At 38.2% G+C, this 17,038-nt stretch overlaps 1 protein-coding gene across 1 annotated transcript in view; it reads left to right on the top strand.

The window, feature by feature from the left end:
* The window catches only part of Man1a2 (mannosidase alpha class 1A member 2), a 128,643-nt gene that overhangs the window by 90,125 nt on the left and 21,480 nt on the right, over positions 1-17,038 (top strand). Inside the window, exons 9-10 of the mRNA XM_052730007.1 lie at positions 8,442-8,557; positions 12,753-12,972. Coding sequence (XP_052585967.1) covers positions 8,442-8,557; positions 12,753-12,972 — 336 coding nt within the window. The remainder of the gene's footprint in view (positions 1-8,441; positions 8,558-12,752; positions 12,973-17,038) is intronic.

Raw genomic sequence — 17,038 nt, 5'->3', positions numbered from 1 at the left:
TGTAGACACAATACAGTTGGCATTATTGGGAGGTGGAGGGAAGTAGGCGCAGAACTTAATTGGAGGGAGGAGATCACTGCAGGCATTCCCTGGAAAGATCTCCCGTCTCTGGCCCCATCTCCTCCTTCTGACTGCCATGAGGTCAGCAGTAGGGTTCAACTACAGGCTTCCTGCCCTGGTATTCTCTCCCCCACAGTGCAGAAACAGTGGAGTCAGTGACCATGAACCGTAACCTCTAACGGCGAAAATAAATCTTCCTTTTAAGCTGTTTCTACAAGTATTTGTAATAGTGATGATAAACTAACAACAGCTCCTGATCGGTCTTCCTGGGACTGCCTTCAGTCTATTCTAATATAGGAACCAGTCATTTTTGTAGTTTATAAATGGTGCTACATTGTGTGACTGTCTGGTGACTTTACATTTTACTATCCAGAGTGTAAGCTGAAGTCCTGTGAGCCTTCCTCGAGCTCTCTCCTTTTAAGTTTGGTGGTCCACCTTCATTGACAACCTCCCCTTGGTTCTTGAGTCTAGCAAGCAAGTTTTATCACAGAACCATTGTTCCTACCACTTGTGCTTAGACCAGTTTTCCCAGGGATACTCACATGGCTCACCCTCTCACTTTATACAGAATTTTTTTATTTAAATTACCTTAGAGATAAGAGTCTTCCCTGCTTAAGTCATCTAAAATTTTTACTATAGCCTGACTACCAGATCCATGGGCTATGCACTCCTTTGCTCCTGGATAATTCATGAGAACACAGAGTCTGAGCAGAATAGCTAGATTTGACTCATGTCTGCTACATTCTGGCTTTGTGACATGATTACTTAACTCCTTTGCATCTGAGTTTTCCTCCTCTGTACAAAGTGGATAATAGCAGTGTAATGTACTTTATGGTATTATTGTAAGGGTGAATTGGCTTTTTATGTATAAAGGGCTTGAAATAGTACCTGATACATAGTGGTCCTTACTGTTTACTCTTTTGTCTTGCCTATTTCTCAACTCTCAACAGCATACAAGATCTGTGAAGGCAGAGTGTTTTGTCAGTTTTATTCCCTGCTTAGCCCTTGTGCCTAGAACAGGGCCATTCAAGAAATGTATAGTGAAAGAGTGAAGAAAAGTTTTAGTGATTATCTCACTTGATCTTTTGTACATTTTAAAATCATGATCATTCTTCAGTTTTCAAACTTGTCTTTCTCATGTTTGCCTAATGAACTCAGACTATGCTGATTCATTGATTGATCTGCAAGCCTCCATAGATTTACGAAGTAAATACTATTTTTCCTTCCCTGTCTGTTGATGGAGAAAATAAAGTACAGAGAAAGTCAGGCCATTTGCACAAGGTAATACAGGTAGTGAGCACAGAGCAAAAGCCAGGGTTAGCATAGCAGACTGGCAGTAGATCATGCTCTTACCCCCTGCTCTGTGCAGGCCACCTCCCAGGGCCTTACACTATGCCTCCTTTTTCACTTGTGCTTGCTGATCTGCAGTATCTGCTGTGACCTTCTTCCCTGTCTCCTATTCTTTAAATGTTCATATTATCTCCTAAGTAGGAGTGTCTGTTAATATGCATGCCCGAGTTTTACACATTGATAACTTGTACCACCCAGTTTAGCTTTTCTCTGGATTTCCTGTTTATCTGATTGCTTTTTTGTCCGCTCCATTTAGATATATAACTAGCATCCTCAAATTCAACAGACCATTTGTAATACCTTTCCCTTTAAGCTGTTCTCCAGCAGTCCCAGCTTCAGTGAGGAGTACCATTTGTCACTTTACTGCAGTTGAAAAGTTGGCATCACCCAGAATTTTCCTCTTTCAGTAAGTATACCTGATAGATGGCACACTCAGAGGTGTCATAGTCAAAGAAGGTGATTAAATTATTTTAAGAAGTGAATAATAAGTATCAAATGCTAAGAGGCAGATACAATTGAAGGGTGAAAGTTACAAATGAAAAGGCAGAGCCCTCATGAGAAAGAAGCTGAAGTGGTCAGCGTTCAGAGCCAGAGGACTGCTGTAGAGAACAGGTGCTCCATCCTCTTAGTAATCAGAGGGATAAGGAAGAGTGCAGAAAAGTGAAGGACTTGTTTTCTGCATCCTCTTGCCTTCAGCTTTCTGAACAGTGGGGGACTTAGAGTTCAGAAATCTTTAGGTCGCTAATCAAGAACACTAATCAAGTAGTCATGAAGAAGATGATAGGCAGAGGCAGGCGGATCTCTGTGAGTTCTAGGACAGCCAAGGCTACACAAAGGACCCCTGTCTTGAAAAACAAAACAAACAAAAAGGTGATATGCGACACTGAAGTTTTCTTTGATGGTAGCTGTTCTGAGTTCTAATAGACTGTAGCAGGGATCTTAGAGAGTCTTATGAATAAAATCAAACCTGAGGCCAGTTATTGGGGTGAACATTGGAAGATCGGAGAAGCAGAACAAGCCACAGCTACCTCACCTGGCCAACTTCTCAGCTGATCTTGTTTCCTCAGACTGGAAGCCTCTGTGTCCTCATATCCAAATGGCTCTCAGCTGAACTGTGCTGCTCAAAACCTAAAATCTTAACCAGCCAAAATGCTTCGAGTTTCTGGTCCTCGCGCCTTATATACCTTTCTGCTTTCTACCATTACTCCCTGGGATTAAAGGCTCGCTTTCTGGGGTTAAAGGTGTGAGTCACCATGCTTGGCTGTATCCTTGAACAGATGGATTTCTGCCTCTAGAATGCTAGGATTAAAGGCGTGTGCTATCACTGCCTATCCTAAGTATCTAGTGGCTATTCTGTTCTCTGACCCCAGATAAGTTTATTAGGGTACACAATATTTTGGGGAACACAGTACCACCACAGGAGACAGCTAAATTGATCTAGAGTTGGCATGTCATTGGCTACAACAGAGGAGCAGTGGAGCAACATTTATAAATGCTTGGACAGGAGGCGTTCCCTGTTACTTCTTCCCTGTTAGCCTGTTCTGTGTAGGAGCTCCACAAATAAGAGAATGAGTATTTGTGGATGCTTGTCCTCTTGTCTGCCCCGTTTCCGTTCACAGTTAGCCAAGTGCTGCTGAAGGTAGTTGGTAGTTTAGGTCAGTCACCATAAATGTGTGATTTCCAGTTCCCACTGGATCACTCCTGGCCAGCTGTTACCTTGATAGTTTACTCCCTGTTTTCTGTTCTCTTAGGTTTTCTGTATGATCCTCCTACCAAACCTCCCTTTCGGCTGTTTTCACCTTGGTTGACAATTTTACTTTAGGTGTATTTTTAGTACCAGAGTTTTCAGTATGAAAATCTTAACATTCTAAAATCTAAGCTAAAACGAATTTGTTGGGTTTCTACTAATTCTAAATATTATTTTTGTTTCTTTTTTGTTCGTTTGTTTTTTGGTTTTTTTTTTTTTCTTTTTTTTGAGACAGGGTTTCTCTGTGTAGCTTTGGCACCTTTCAGAACTCACTCTGTAGCACTGGCTGGCCTCGAGCTGGCAGAGATTTGCCTGCTTCTGCCTCCTGAGTTCTGGGATTAAAGGTGTGAGCCACCACCGCCCTGCTTCTTATTTTTGTTTCTTAGCTTAAAATCTGCTGTATTAAACTATAATTAACATGTAACAACTGTTAGAAAATGTTAATGGCACATCTGAAACATCACACTTAGGAAAGCCATTACAACAACAAAAATAGATAACATATCCATTGCCTCTGAAAAGTCTTCTCGTATTCTTTGGGCTCCCTTTCTCATGGTCCTCTCCTCACCCTCCTCAGGAAGGCGGCACTCATCTGCTCTGTGTGTGCTTGCGTTGTCTATAGCCACATGGAAGGTTGTGTTCTTCGTATGGCTTCAGAATAAACTTTCGTCATGTGAGATTTCTATGATTTGTCTAATCGCTTATTGGTGGACATTTGAGTGTTTTCTTTGGGATTGACTGAAAATAAAGCTTGTGTTAACATTCCTGCGGAAGCCTGCATGCATTCTCACTTCTCTTGGGTAGATATTTAGATGACAATTGGTATTGTTTAGCAGAAGCCAAGCACTTTAAGAAATTGCCAGTCTGTTTTGAAGGGGGATATACCTTGTTACACTACTGTCAGCATCTTCTAGGTACTCCTGACACAACCAGTCTTTTAATTCGACTTATTTCATAGCTTATTTCAGTTTTAGTTAGTGCCTCCCAAATGACTGCTGTTAAATACCTTTTTATATGACATTTAGTATGTATTGAAGATCTTCAGTACATTTTCTGACAGAATTTCTTGTCTACTGCTTATTTTTTTAAGTGGGTTGTTTAATTTTTTAATTGTTGAGTTTTCTGATTTCATTATCTGTTCCAGTTATAAAGCCTTTGTGAGAAATGGTCTTAGCAAGGCCTTTCCCAGTTTGTGGCTTGTGTTTTCATTCTCAGTAGCGCTGGAGAGTAAAATATTCCAAAGTCTGTTTTTTAGTAACAAATCAAAGTTCATTTTGTGCCTGTAGATATCCAAATAAGGTAGCACCTTTTGTTGAAAAGGCTCTTTCTTTACTCAGTGCCTTACCCCTTGGTTAAAGCCAGTGTCTGTATAGTTAGGGGTTGGGTTAGAATCTGTCCTGCTGTATCGCTCTGATTGTGTATCCCTACGACAGTAACTTGCTGTTTGAATACTGTAGGCTTATTATATGTCTGGAAATCAAGCAGTGATTGAGCTGACCCTCTGATTTTTTGTTGCTTTTTTAAAGTTTTGTTTCCTTTTTTCTAGCTTTTACTTAACTCACTCGTTGACTTTGCAGAGCTGGAGATTGGGCCTGGGGCCTTGCATATGCTAAGCAGCACTTACTGAGCCCTGCCACTCACTACCTTCCTGTGCTCCTTTGAGAATCATCTGGCCCAGGGTTTGTTGAGTCTGTAGATCTGCTTGAGGGGAGTTGACTCTTAACACTAGTCAATATTCTAATCCATTAAGGAGATATTTTTGACTTGACTTTTATTTAGTTTATAGTTTAACACAAATACTTTGTAATTTAGGGGGCATAGGTCTTTGACGTATTTTACCACAAATGCATCATTTTAGGTCTCAAACCCAGGACAAAGGGCTAAGGTGCTTATTTAATGTATCAAAGCGAACTGGGCAGCTCAGTCTGGTCATGTTCACGCTGGACTCTCCGATGTAACACTGTTTCTGTGCTTATAACTAAACAGTCCCCAGAGGCCTGGCAGTCTCTGTCCCATTGTGTGTATCTGTTGTGACTCTTCTTTTCTACTCTTTCATTTCCATATTGTTTCAATATTTATAGTATCAGACTGTTACAGCTTTTTTTTTTTTTTTTTTTTTTGGCTTTTGTGATTATAAAATGTTAATGTTAGGGGAGGCTGGAGAGATGGCTCAGAGGTTAGGAACACTGACTGCTCTTCCAGAGGTCCTGAGGTCAATTCCCAGCAACCACATGGTGGCTCACAACCATCTGTAATGAGATCTGGGGCCCTCTTCTGGCCTGCAGAAATACATGCAGACAGAACATTGTATGCATAATAAATAAATAAATCTTTAAAAAAAAATGTTAATGTTAGGTTTTGTTTGTTTCTTTTTTAAGTAAAAGGTGTAATTCACCCTGTAAGTCCACCATCATTTGGCCACCATAGAATTCTTAAATGTAGACATATTCTGTATTGTAACCTGTCAGAAATGTAGTTATAAATGTATTCAGTCTGAAATTGAGTGAGGTATCATATTATAGTCCTGTCTTCTCCAGCTGTCTTCTATGATGCTCAGTTAACTTTAAGAGATTCAAGCAAAGGAACTTTCCTTTACATACTTAGGTAGAAAACAAGAGAATAGTTCTTAGCAGCATTAAGTTAACAGATCTTAGTTAAAGGTGATGGACATTTTATATTCAAGAACTTAGAAAATACGGTGACAGAGGTCAGAGAAGTGGTTCTCCTTAGGGAATGAGTGTTGACTGAAGGCCATGTGAAATCTGTTAGGGTGCTGGAAATGTTCTGTATTTATAGCTGTGTGATTTTAGTGGTATACATTGTATTAATAATTCATCAACACATTTGCTTGTGATTTCAGGAAAAGTAGTGAAGTAAAAGGGTGTTAAAGGGATATATGAACTTTAGGAACAGTCAGTGTATTGCCTACGGTGTGAATGATAGCCCTCCCACTCCTTCGTTTTCTACAGCAGAAACTGATTTTGAGTTACATGAAGTTACATGTGCTAGGTAGTATATTTATAGATCTGAAGTTAAAACTTAAGGCCTTTGCCCCAGAGATCAATCACTGTTAGCAATTCTGTTTAAAGACTTTGTACCCTAACATTTCTTAATACATAATTTTTAGCAGTGTCAGACTATAAATATTATTCTGAGCCTGTTTCCCTTTCCACACTTAGCAATGTAAAAATAGATACCCTTCAATGTGAGATTACAGACACCCCAGGTTCTTTTTAATTATCGTGTAGTGTACTGTACTATATTTATCAGCTTCCCTAGATATTTCAGGCTATGTTTAACTTTTTACAAATGGAAACAATTCTATAATGGATATTTTTATACCTGTATTTGTGTTTTTCAGGTAATGTTATAGAGTAATTCCATAACTAGGGTTATATATTAAATTTTGGTATCCACCTCCAGTCCCAACAGTTATGAATTATATTGTCAGCATTGGGTAGTATGTCTTTTAAAATGCTTGAGGACCAGTGAGGATATAGCACAGTGATAGAATGCTTACCCTGCATATACTAGGCCCCGGGTTCAATCCTTAGCACCACGAATGGATGGATGGATGGATGGATGGATGGATGGATGGATGGATGGATGGATGGGTGATTCTCTCTCCTCCTCTTTCTACCCATCCCACCCCCTTTCTCTTTGTCACTCATTCACTCACTCACTTGGGCTGTCAAGATGGCTCAGCAGGAGAAGGTACTTGCTTGCCAGGAAGCCTGAAGGTTGATTTTGAGCCCTAGGACCCACTTGGTGCAAGGAGAGACTGATCCCATACACATATGCTGTGATATATATAGATATAGATATAGAAATATTTATCTCACACACACACACATACACACACACACAAATAAATAAATGTAATAAAAATATTCTTGGGGACATGCTAGGTAGTAGTGGAATCTTGTTATTTTACTTGACTTTTCTCTGGTCACTGGAGTTGAGTGTGTTTTCTAAAGTAATGACTGAGTCTTGCTTCCTTTGTTAATTTTTGTGTCCACCTTTTGTTTGCCTTTTTTTCCCCAGAGGTCTTTGCTTAGGGCATTACCATTTTTGCTGTTATATATGCTACAAATACATTCTTTTCTGTTTCTTCTTTTTTTTTTTTTTTTTTTTTTTTTTGGTTTTTTCGAGACAGGGTTTCTCTGTGTAGCTTTGCGCCTTTCCTGGAACTCACTTGGTAGTCCAGGCTGGCCTCGAACTCACAGAGATCCGCCTGGCTCTGCCTCCCGAGTGCTGGGATTAAAGGCGTGCGCCACCACCACCCGGCTCTGTTTCTTCTTTCACATTGACTTGTCTGAAATTTAGTTTGTGTCATAGGAAATTAAAACTTTTCCTTTATGACTCCTTCATTTTGTATTTAAGAACATCTGCCTAGGAAAACCATAAGTATTCTTTATATTCTTTTCTGCTTTACTTACAGTTTTATATTGCTAATAGTCCACAGGTATAGTCTGTGATCTAAAAAGATAAATTCTAGCATGCCATTTCCTGCAACTGAATTGAATTGCAAGTTTTCCTCATAAGCCGCAGAATAACGTCCTCATCTTCCTGTGGTAGTACTGTCTGGTGGGTTGCAAGGTTTATACAGGTGGGGTGTTGTTCTTTATGGACAGAGACAATGGGAATTTGTGATTAAAATCCCACAAAATACAGTCAAACTTGTGGAAAGTGAGGTATGACGGTGTGTTTGCCTTGGTGCTCTGGTTTAAAAGTGGAAGTGATAAGTAATAGTATACCTATGAAAAAGCAATGTTTACTAATATGTGATAAGTATTAATTAAGGACAGAACTCAAAGCTAAGTATATTAGGAAAATATATTACAAAGTGAATCTTGCTTTCTAAACAGGACTTACCACCAGACATTGTTGGATAGAGATGTTTAGGAGTGAGTACCTTTTGTTTAGTACCAAATAGAAGTGTCATTTAATAATGGGTGTGTATTTAAAGCCACTATTGTATAAAAGATAATTATTTTACTTCTGCAAAAGTCTGGGTGAACAACAGTGTACCAACTATGTAATTTAAGAAAAAGACTCATCAATGTAAAATACCACATGCAGAGGAGAGAAGATTTCCTAGAAAATGAGACATATGTATAGGGAAGCCTAATGTACTTCTGCTTGACTAAGTAGAATATGTTGAAAGTAGGCATGCCACTATGATTATTAATCTGTTAAATGGTCTTTATTATTTAAAAATATCATTTTAATTGTCTTTATCTTCTCTTTCCCTATCCATATCCTCTTTTCCCTTTTGCTACAGATCACACATCAGTTGGTGGTCTGGGAGATAGCTTTTATGAGTACTTACTGAAAGCATGGCTGATGTCAGATAAAACAGACCATGAGGCAAGAAGGATGTATGATGATGCTGTTGAGGTGATTATTGTTTGAATCTTTTCTTATAGTGAATATATATGTTGAATATTAGATAGTGACTAGACAAATCAACCATTTTATTATAGGCATCTAGGATAGGTAGGTAATATACATAAACATTATGTTCATTCGTCATAGTTTGTTAGTATTTTAATAGAAAATCCTTACTTTAACTCTTCTTATTTGTGACATTTTAAAGAAAATTGAGGAGTCTAGTGAGTATATATATAAAACATTGTTTTAATTACAGTTGGTTAATTTCTGCAGAGATTGGTAAAACTATTGACTTCATCCTTATCCATAACATTTCTTCTTTAAAGTGATGACTTAAGCCCACACGTTGAGAGTCTTTGAGTAAAGAACTGTGATGGTGCCCACTCGTGTGGTGCTTTCCCTGGGCCGGACACTGCTCTAGCCTGTCTACATAGATGATTCCATTCGGTTATTGTCATTTACACTTGAATTTACACAATGGCAGTGGTCAGGTAGCTTGGTGAAGGTCACAGAACTTAGAGAGTCTGGAACTGAACCTGTCCTCTTCATAAATTGCTTTATATTGTTTGGTATGTGTATGACAACCTAAAAACTTGGAGTTAAGTCTACAAAATTTCTAGGGAAAAAATATAAAATAGAAAAATGTTCATCATTGAATAAGTCACTGACTTTCTGACCTCTTGTAAATCTATATGTCCTTGATGATTTTAATATAGCACAATCCTTCTGTTATAGTGATCTATTTTTAGCATTGTAGTTTTATAAGTTTAAAAGTCAAACCACAGATCTTTATTACACATTTTATATTCTTCCTTTTGTCGGTAGCTGATTTACTGCCATTGTTTTTAAAAGTGCTCTGGTTTGGAAGTTAATGTGTGATGCACAGCGCTCGGCTCACTGGTCACTCACTGAACATTTAATGAGGGATTATGTTAACTAATAAACTGAATTAAAGTTTCATCAAGAATCTAAATGTAAACGTGTGGTTTTAGAATATTTTAGAATCATAGTGATGTACTGAAAATAGCCCTTAGTTTTCCTAGTTTCTCTATTCTTAAAGAATAGAGAGTAATTTGTTCATCAATTTCTGTACCCAGCACAAATACCCAAAATATAATATGTACTATAATACTTGAATGACTGTATTTTTGGAAAATTGTGACATTTGCCATGTGTTAAACCATTTTTCTTTATATTTTTTCTTATATTCTTAACCTAAAATGTATTTTTACCTTTCTTGTCAAAAGAAAAAGAAAAATATTTTTATATTTTTATATACTATATATGTATATATCTTATATTTTATATAAAAGAAAAATATTTTAATTATCACTTTAAAAAGTTTGTGTTTATATATATATGCATATATATATTGTGATAGGTGTGACTGTTTTGAAAATTAATCTTAAAACTTGAAATTATTTTCCATTATATGTATCATATACTATATCTACACGACTTTATATACTTGTTTTCTCCATCCTGTTTTTATTGGTTTTTAAGTTTAGAATGGGTTCTTACTATTTTTTTAAAAATAATAATTGATCAAATTTCATTGCAAAATATCATCTCAGCTATACAGTTTTTGCACTTTGTTATCTTCAGCAAATCCTCCTGTTAAGAGACAGTATTTTGAATTATAAAATAACATTGAGTTCATAGAAGAAACAGGATCGGCTGAGTGTCTTAAGATTTCTATCTAATTTATATGTCACTTCGGGGATATTCTGTTAAAATTCTTCTGTTCCCATCCTGCTCTCCTCTTCACTACAGAGTCCTATAATCCTGGTTTCTTCATCTTAGTGTTGTAGGTTTTAGATCAAATTTACATTCAGTCTCTTGATTTTTTAAGCTAGTGTATGAAATATACATTTTAAAGGCCCTTTGGCAGCCAGGCAACTATGGTAATACTAGTGAAGATGTGTAAAAGTAATATAATTATCCCTAACTGCCATTCAGGAGCTGTCATTTTATGTAAGCATTGTTGTATTCTTTAGAGCAAAGAGTGTAGTAAAGTGGATCTCAGGCACCCAAAGGTAGTTAAGGATGTAAAGCCCTGTCTTCACTCACCCTTTCTTTAGTCCTAGTAAGTTCATGGGCATGTTTAGCTGTCTTACAGCATAGTAAGGTTTGTGTTGTAAAGGCCAGAGATGACAAAAACAGTGTAAGCATTATGCAAAAAGTTAAAACTCCAGTACTCAGGAGGAGGCAGAGGCAGGCAGATGTCGGTGAGTTTGAGGCTAGCCTGTGCTTCATAGTAAGACTATGTCTCAAAAACAAACAAATAAAAAACAAAACAAAAAAATTATAGTCAATTCTTTACGCAGTTATTGTGTGTGTTGAAGCCATGTTAATATCACTTAGCTGTAAGGATGAAAAACTTAGCCTCTCTATTCAAAAGACTTTAATCTTTTAAATATATATATTTGAGAGTATCATGGTTAAAAAAATAACAAAAATCTTACAATCTGGTGGTCATCCCTATTATTTGATTATCAGCTACTTACCATTGCCTTTCTCAGTCAGATCTAATTATCTAAGAGCTCCATCACTTATAAAATTATTTATTGAGTGCATGGCACATTATAACAAACCTTCTAGAACATAAGATGATGAAGGCATAATCCCTACAATTTTGTAAAACACACGTTGTCATTACAGAAAGTAGAAGGTGTGTTTTTCCAGAGCTGGATATTATTGAACATGTCAGAAAACAACCCATTATCAAAATGTGAATTAATCCTTGAAGAAGTACATACCTTATTTCAGAAAGAAAAGCATGGCCCTTCTCAGCAGTCTAAGGACACAGTCCAGAGGAGCAAAGCTCATAAAAACAAAACAAACAAGCAAACCCTCATTATTAAAATGAAATGTGATTATTATGCTCTACTTTTTCTTATATTTAAGCTTAGTGTAAAATATTTCCTTTGCTATCCCCGTTATCTTTAGTAAAATTGACTTTAGAAAAAGGAGAGTAGCCTCTTTCTGATGTCATCTCCTTTTATCCATGACAAAACATCCAAAACAAATTGCCTTGCTTTGAGAAACCAGTTTACTAAGAAATTAAGGGATGTATATATCAAGTTTCAACTAGTTTTGAAAGCCTTACCATGTGTAAAGTATATTATGCTTTTAAATTAATTTGCTAAGTGGACATAGTTACATGAAAAATTAAGAACAATTTTATCTACTTACCCAAACCTTATTTTATCTTTTTTGTGGGGGGAGGTGGGGTGTTCGAGACAGTGTTTCTCAGTGTAACAGCCCTGGCTGTCCTGGAACTAGCTCTGTAGACCAGGCTGGCCCCGAACCCAGAGAGATCCGCCTGCCTCTACCTCCCAAGTACTGGAATTAAAGGCTTACACCACAACTGCCTGGGCACCTTATTTTATCTTAACTTACTGAATCTTCTGTTCAGTTTTTCTTGTTTGGAATAGAAAATGAATTGGTAGAACCTTTTGGATTATAACTTATTAAGGTGATCTCAGTCGATTAATTATTATGACTCATTTAGCTCAAGAAGATGAGCTGTATGGTAATATCATGCCGAAAAGCACTCAAAGGCCATGTCTCTCCTCCCCTGTTTTGCTTATAGTAGTGATTAGGATGTTAGTTCCAGGCTATATATACACTTTGATAACTCATTAAAATTTTACTTACCCATTAGGTTTCCAGTTTGTGAAAGCAATTACTTTGTAAAGTATCATAATGCCAAGGTTGTTCGACTGGTCAAAAGTCCAGACGTTGTTCAGATACTCAGAGTTTGTGCTCTAGTTTCATTGTTGTTGCGGTGACATTACCCTACCGAAAAATAACATGGGGAGGAAAAGATTTATGGGACTTATAATCCCATGTTACATCCTTTATTGTGTCAGGGTAGGAACCTAAAGCATCACTTCTACCGCCAAGAGCAGAGAGGGCCCTTCCTCCCCGGCGGCGTCGGTGTGCTTTTGCTCAGCCAGCTCCCTTCTCTCCTACACAGTCCAGGGCCAGCCCGTGAAAGGGTGCTACCATATTGGAATGGGGCCTTCCCACTGATTTGACAACCCAGACAATCCTCATAGACTAGACGTGGCCTCAGACCAACCTGGGCAATTCCTTGTTAAGACTATCCCCCTTGGTGATTCTAGGCTATGTCAAGTTGACAGCTAACACTAAACAGAACAGTTTGTGTGTGAAATTGTTTATCTTTTTCTTGAAGGCTATAGAAAAACATCTTATTAAGAAATCCCGAGGAGGTCTTATCTTCATTGGAGAATGGAAGAACGGACACTTGGAAAGGAAGATGGGGCATTTGGCCTGCTTTGCTGGGGGAATGTTTGCACTTGGAGCAGATGGTTCCAGAAAGGACAAAGCTGGTCACTATTTAGAACTAGGGGCGGAAATTGCACGAACGTGTCATGAGTCATATGACAGAACTGGTAAGAACGTTAGTAAGGCTAATGACTTAGTCTAAAATGATCTCAGTTAAACGTGTTTCCAGAAATTAGGAGGAAAGTGTATATTTGTACTGTTCACTTCAGAATACTGCACACTAAAATAGCAGATCATTTTTCTCAACTTTTATTTTAATTCTAGAAATAGGTTTCCAATATCATTTTTAAAACTTCTGAATTCTGGGGAGATTTTTGTTTGTTCTCTAATATTTAGAAAACAATTATTGTAAACACAAAAGGTAGAATATTTGTATGGAGTAATGTCACTTATTTTTTAGTAAAAATCCAAAATTGTTAGTTTATGTCACTGTGCCTATACTCTTGAGAAAATAAAAGGAACCAAAAGAGAATAGTCATTACCTCCAAAGTACAGTTGTTATCTGGCTATCAGACAGATTGTCTTTTACTTAATTCACCAGTAAGTTTTGTATGTTTGCTTAAGAAAATCCTCTGGCATTGCCTTGGGAAAATATATAATATTTTCTGATTTTCTGTATTTTAGAGGTCGAGATGGTTTTTATTGTTGACAAAAATTGGTTCAAAACACAGATACTCATGCATTTACAGATGGCCGTTCAACATCTATCGAAGGGCTCCTGCGGTGCAGTAAGGAAAGGGGGTCTGCACTGGGGTAGACCTGCAGTTTAGTTTGGCTTTACAAACATGTTTTTCTGTGTGAAATAATTAATGACCTGGAGTCCTACAAACTTGTAATTTCTATTTGTGGTTTCAGAAGTTGAATTGTTGCTTTTCTACAGTAACTGAATTTCTGTTTCAGAGTTAATTTGTCATTAAGTACCGTGACACAAATATAATTGGCTTGAAATTTGTCCTCATTCATAAATCTATTGAGTTATTTTTATATAGTAAGGAATTGAATTTTAGGTGAAATTGACCCTTCAATTCTATCATTGTCCAAACTTGTGGTTTTACTTATTTAAAAATATAGTTCAAAAGAATATTAACACATGTTATCTCAGTGTGGTTGAATGTTGGTATTAAGACAAGGTTAGTGATCTGATTGACAAGCAAAATTATCACAGTGATAATTATCACAGAGTATGAATTATGCACTTAAAATGTAGTTGACAGCTGAGTAAAATTCCATTGTGCATCTATGCTACATTTTTATTTCCCATTCAGCTGTTGGTAGGTATCTAGGCTAGTTCCATTTCCTTAGGATTGTCACTGATGAGTGAACATGGATGTATAAATATCCTGTAGTATGATGTAGAGTCCTTTTGGTATAACAGGAGGAGTAGAGGGGCTCATACAGTAGTTCTGCTTTTAGTGTTTTGAGGAAACACCTGTTAGTGGCTAGTGGTTAGTTTTAATTACCAGTTTTATACAATCACCGGGAGAGAAAGTCTCAATGAAGACTTGTCTAGATTAGGTTTGCCTATAGGCATGGCTTTCAAAGATTGTCTTGATATGCCATGACCTATTCTAAAAGTGGGCAGCACCCTTCCCTGGATTTGAATCCTGGATTGTATAAAAGGAGAAAGCAAGCTGGACACAAGCATACATGCATTGATTTGTTATATTCCAGTTCTAACTGGTTTTAACATCCTTGAATCACTCCAAAGACCACCATGCAGTCAGCAAAAGTGTTTATTTCTTGAGAGAAGAAAAAAAAATTCCAGCCTGCAAAGGTCTACCATTCGTATAGGGTCGTCATTCATGGTGACCCTGGGAGAAGTGCATAAGCTCCTTTTAAGCGCAGCAAAGAAGATTTTAGGGAGGGGAGGCTAGTCTAGGGGTTGATGGGTGGGTTTAAACAAAAAGTTTACGGGTTGTTGTAGGATTGGTTGGTAGCTCTAGTGGTTAGGGACTTTGTAGCAGCAGGGTGGGGGAAGCTATCTTTAGCTATCATTAGCTAGCAGAAGGCTGTGGGGTGTTTGCTGATTGGTTACCCCCGGGCTGTGGTTTTTCTAAGAACGGCCTGTCCAGTTCTAATAAACTGAAACTGAGGCCTGGTCTCTGACAGGCCATGAGGAGCCTGTCATGGCGTTTGTTTGGCTCTCTCAATTGCATGTAATATGACTAACTGCTTTAGGTTCCTGCTGCCTTGACTTCCCCACTGTGATGAACTGTGACATGGAATTCTGAGCTCTAAAACCTTTCCTAAATTGTATTCATTAGGGTGTTTGATCACAGTAGCAGGAAATGAAACAAAGACATCTCCATACTGATTTCCATAGTGACTTTGCTAGTTTAGGTTCCCACCAGCGGTATTAAGGGATTAAGGGTTCCACTTCTCCAAATCCTCATTTTCTTCCTTCCTTCCTCCCTCCCTCCTTCCCCCCTCCCTTTTATTTTTTGAGATTGACATTTAATTACATTTCTCCCTTCCCTTTCCTCCCTCCAGACCCTCTTATACCCTTCCCAACTCCTTCAAATTCATGGCCTCTTTTTTTCAATCAATTGTTAATTCATACACATATGTATATTATACATATATATTCCTAAATATAACTTGTTCAGTCAATATAATGTTACTTGTTTTCAGGGCTGACTGGCACTGGACAACCAGTAGGTGTACTATTCCCTGAGGAAGGTCACTCTCCTGCTCCCAGCTTTCCTTGGTTGTCTATAGTTCTTTGTGTAGGGTTGAGGCCTCATAGGCTTTCCCCCATCCACTTGGGCATGTCTATCCGTGTCAAACTTGTTCAGCTCTCATTTGGGCAGTCAGGTTTATTAGACTTTACAGGTGTCGCTTCTGACATTACTAGGAGACATAGTCTCACTGCAAACTCCTAATCCTCTGGCCCTTACAGACTTCTGCCCTCTCTTTTTCAATGTTCCCTGAGCCTTAGGTGTGGGAATGTTTTGTAGATGTATCCATTGGGACTGGGCTCCATGACTCTGCCTTTTGATTGGCTGTGATTTTCTGTAGTGGTCTCTGTTTATTGCAAAGAGGAGTTTCCTGGATGAGGGGTGAAGACTACACTTACCTGTGGGTATAAGGACAAATGCGTATAGATTGTTGTTAGAGATTATGCTGGTTTAGTAAATTAGTGGTTGTAGATTTTCCTGCAGCAACCATGATGTCAATAGCACCAAGTGGTTAGCCGGGTTTCCAGCACCAGGAGACAGCTGGGGAACGGGTGGTATTGAGGGGTGGGTCACACTGTCCTGTACCACTTGTGACATGGGTGTGGGAAGGAGGCTACTGAGAGTGGGAAAGTACAAGGTGGGGGATGCAAAGTTGGGGGGAGTAGGGCGGAAAGTATGGGAGAGAAACAACGAAAGCAAATTTTGTTTGAAAATGCCATAATGTGTAGCTGGAAGATTTCCTGTGTCCTGGCATGCTGGCGGTCAGGACAAATCTCTCCCACTCGCGTCCCCCAAGTAAACACACAGAGGCTTACATTAATTATAACTGCATTGGCCATGGCTCAAGCTTTTAGCTAGCTAGCTCTGTAACTTAAAGTAGCCCTTAACTGTTAATCTATCTATCGCCACATGTTCCATGACTTTACCTGTATCCAATTACATGTTGCTCCTTGGGCGGCTCGCTGGCATCTCTCTCTGCCTTCTTCCTGTCTCTCTCTTTGAATTTCCCGCCTACCTCTAAGCTGTTTTGCCATAAGCCAAACGGCTTTATTTATCAGCCAATCAGAGCAACTCATGTTCACAGTGTACAGAAAGACATTCCGCCATCAATAATGGAATTCAATTTTTTAATGAGCTAATAAAAAATATAGAAAGTGAAACTAATATTACTGAGTCATTGAGGACTAGCATAGATATTTGCTGATGGGCAATTGGGCTTTTGTCATGAAGATTATGACCATAAATGGTAGATCTAAAACACGAAATTTATAGTAGCAAATATACTAAAAATAAGGCATGCCCTAGTTCTCGAACTACTTATTCCATTAAACAGGGAGCACCTTATATGCTGGGTACTATGCTAGATAGATATGTGCAGGTTAAGTCAAGTGTCAACAAGATGCAGCCTGTGCCTCGGAGACACTCGTGGAATTCCAGGGGACTTCCAGGAACCCTTTGTATTTCTGGATTCTTGGTTCTGATAGCACTGTTGAGC

This window comes from Peromyscus californicus, unplaced genomic scaffold (genome assembly GCF_007827085.1).
Source record: "Peromyscus californicus insignis strain IS unplaced genomic scaffold, ASM782708v3 Scaffold_9__1_contigs__length_137607984, whole genome shotgun sequence".
Classification (NCBI taxonomy): Eukaryota; Metazoa; Chordata; class Mammalia; order Rodentia; family Cricetidae; genus Peromyscus; species Peromyscus californicus.
Note: the sequence above shows the minus strand (reverse complement) of the source record. Positions and strands in the feature narration are given on the sequence as shown.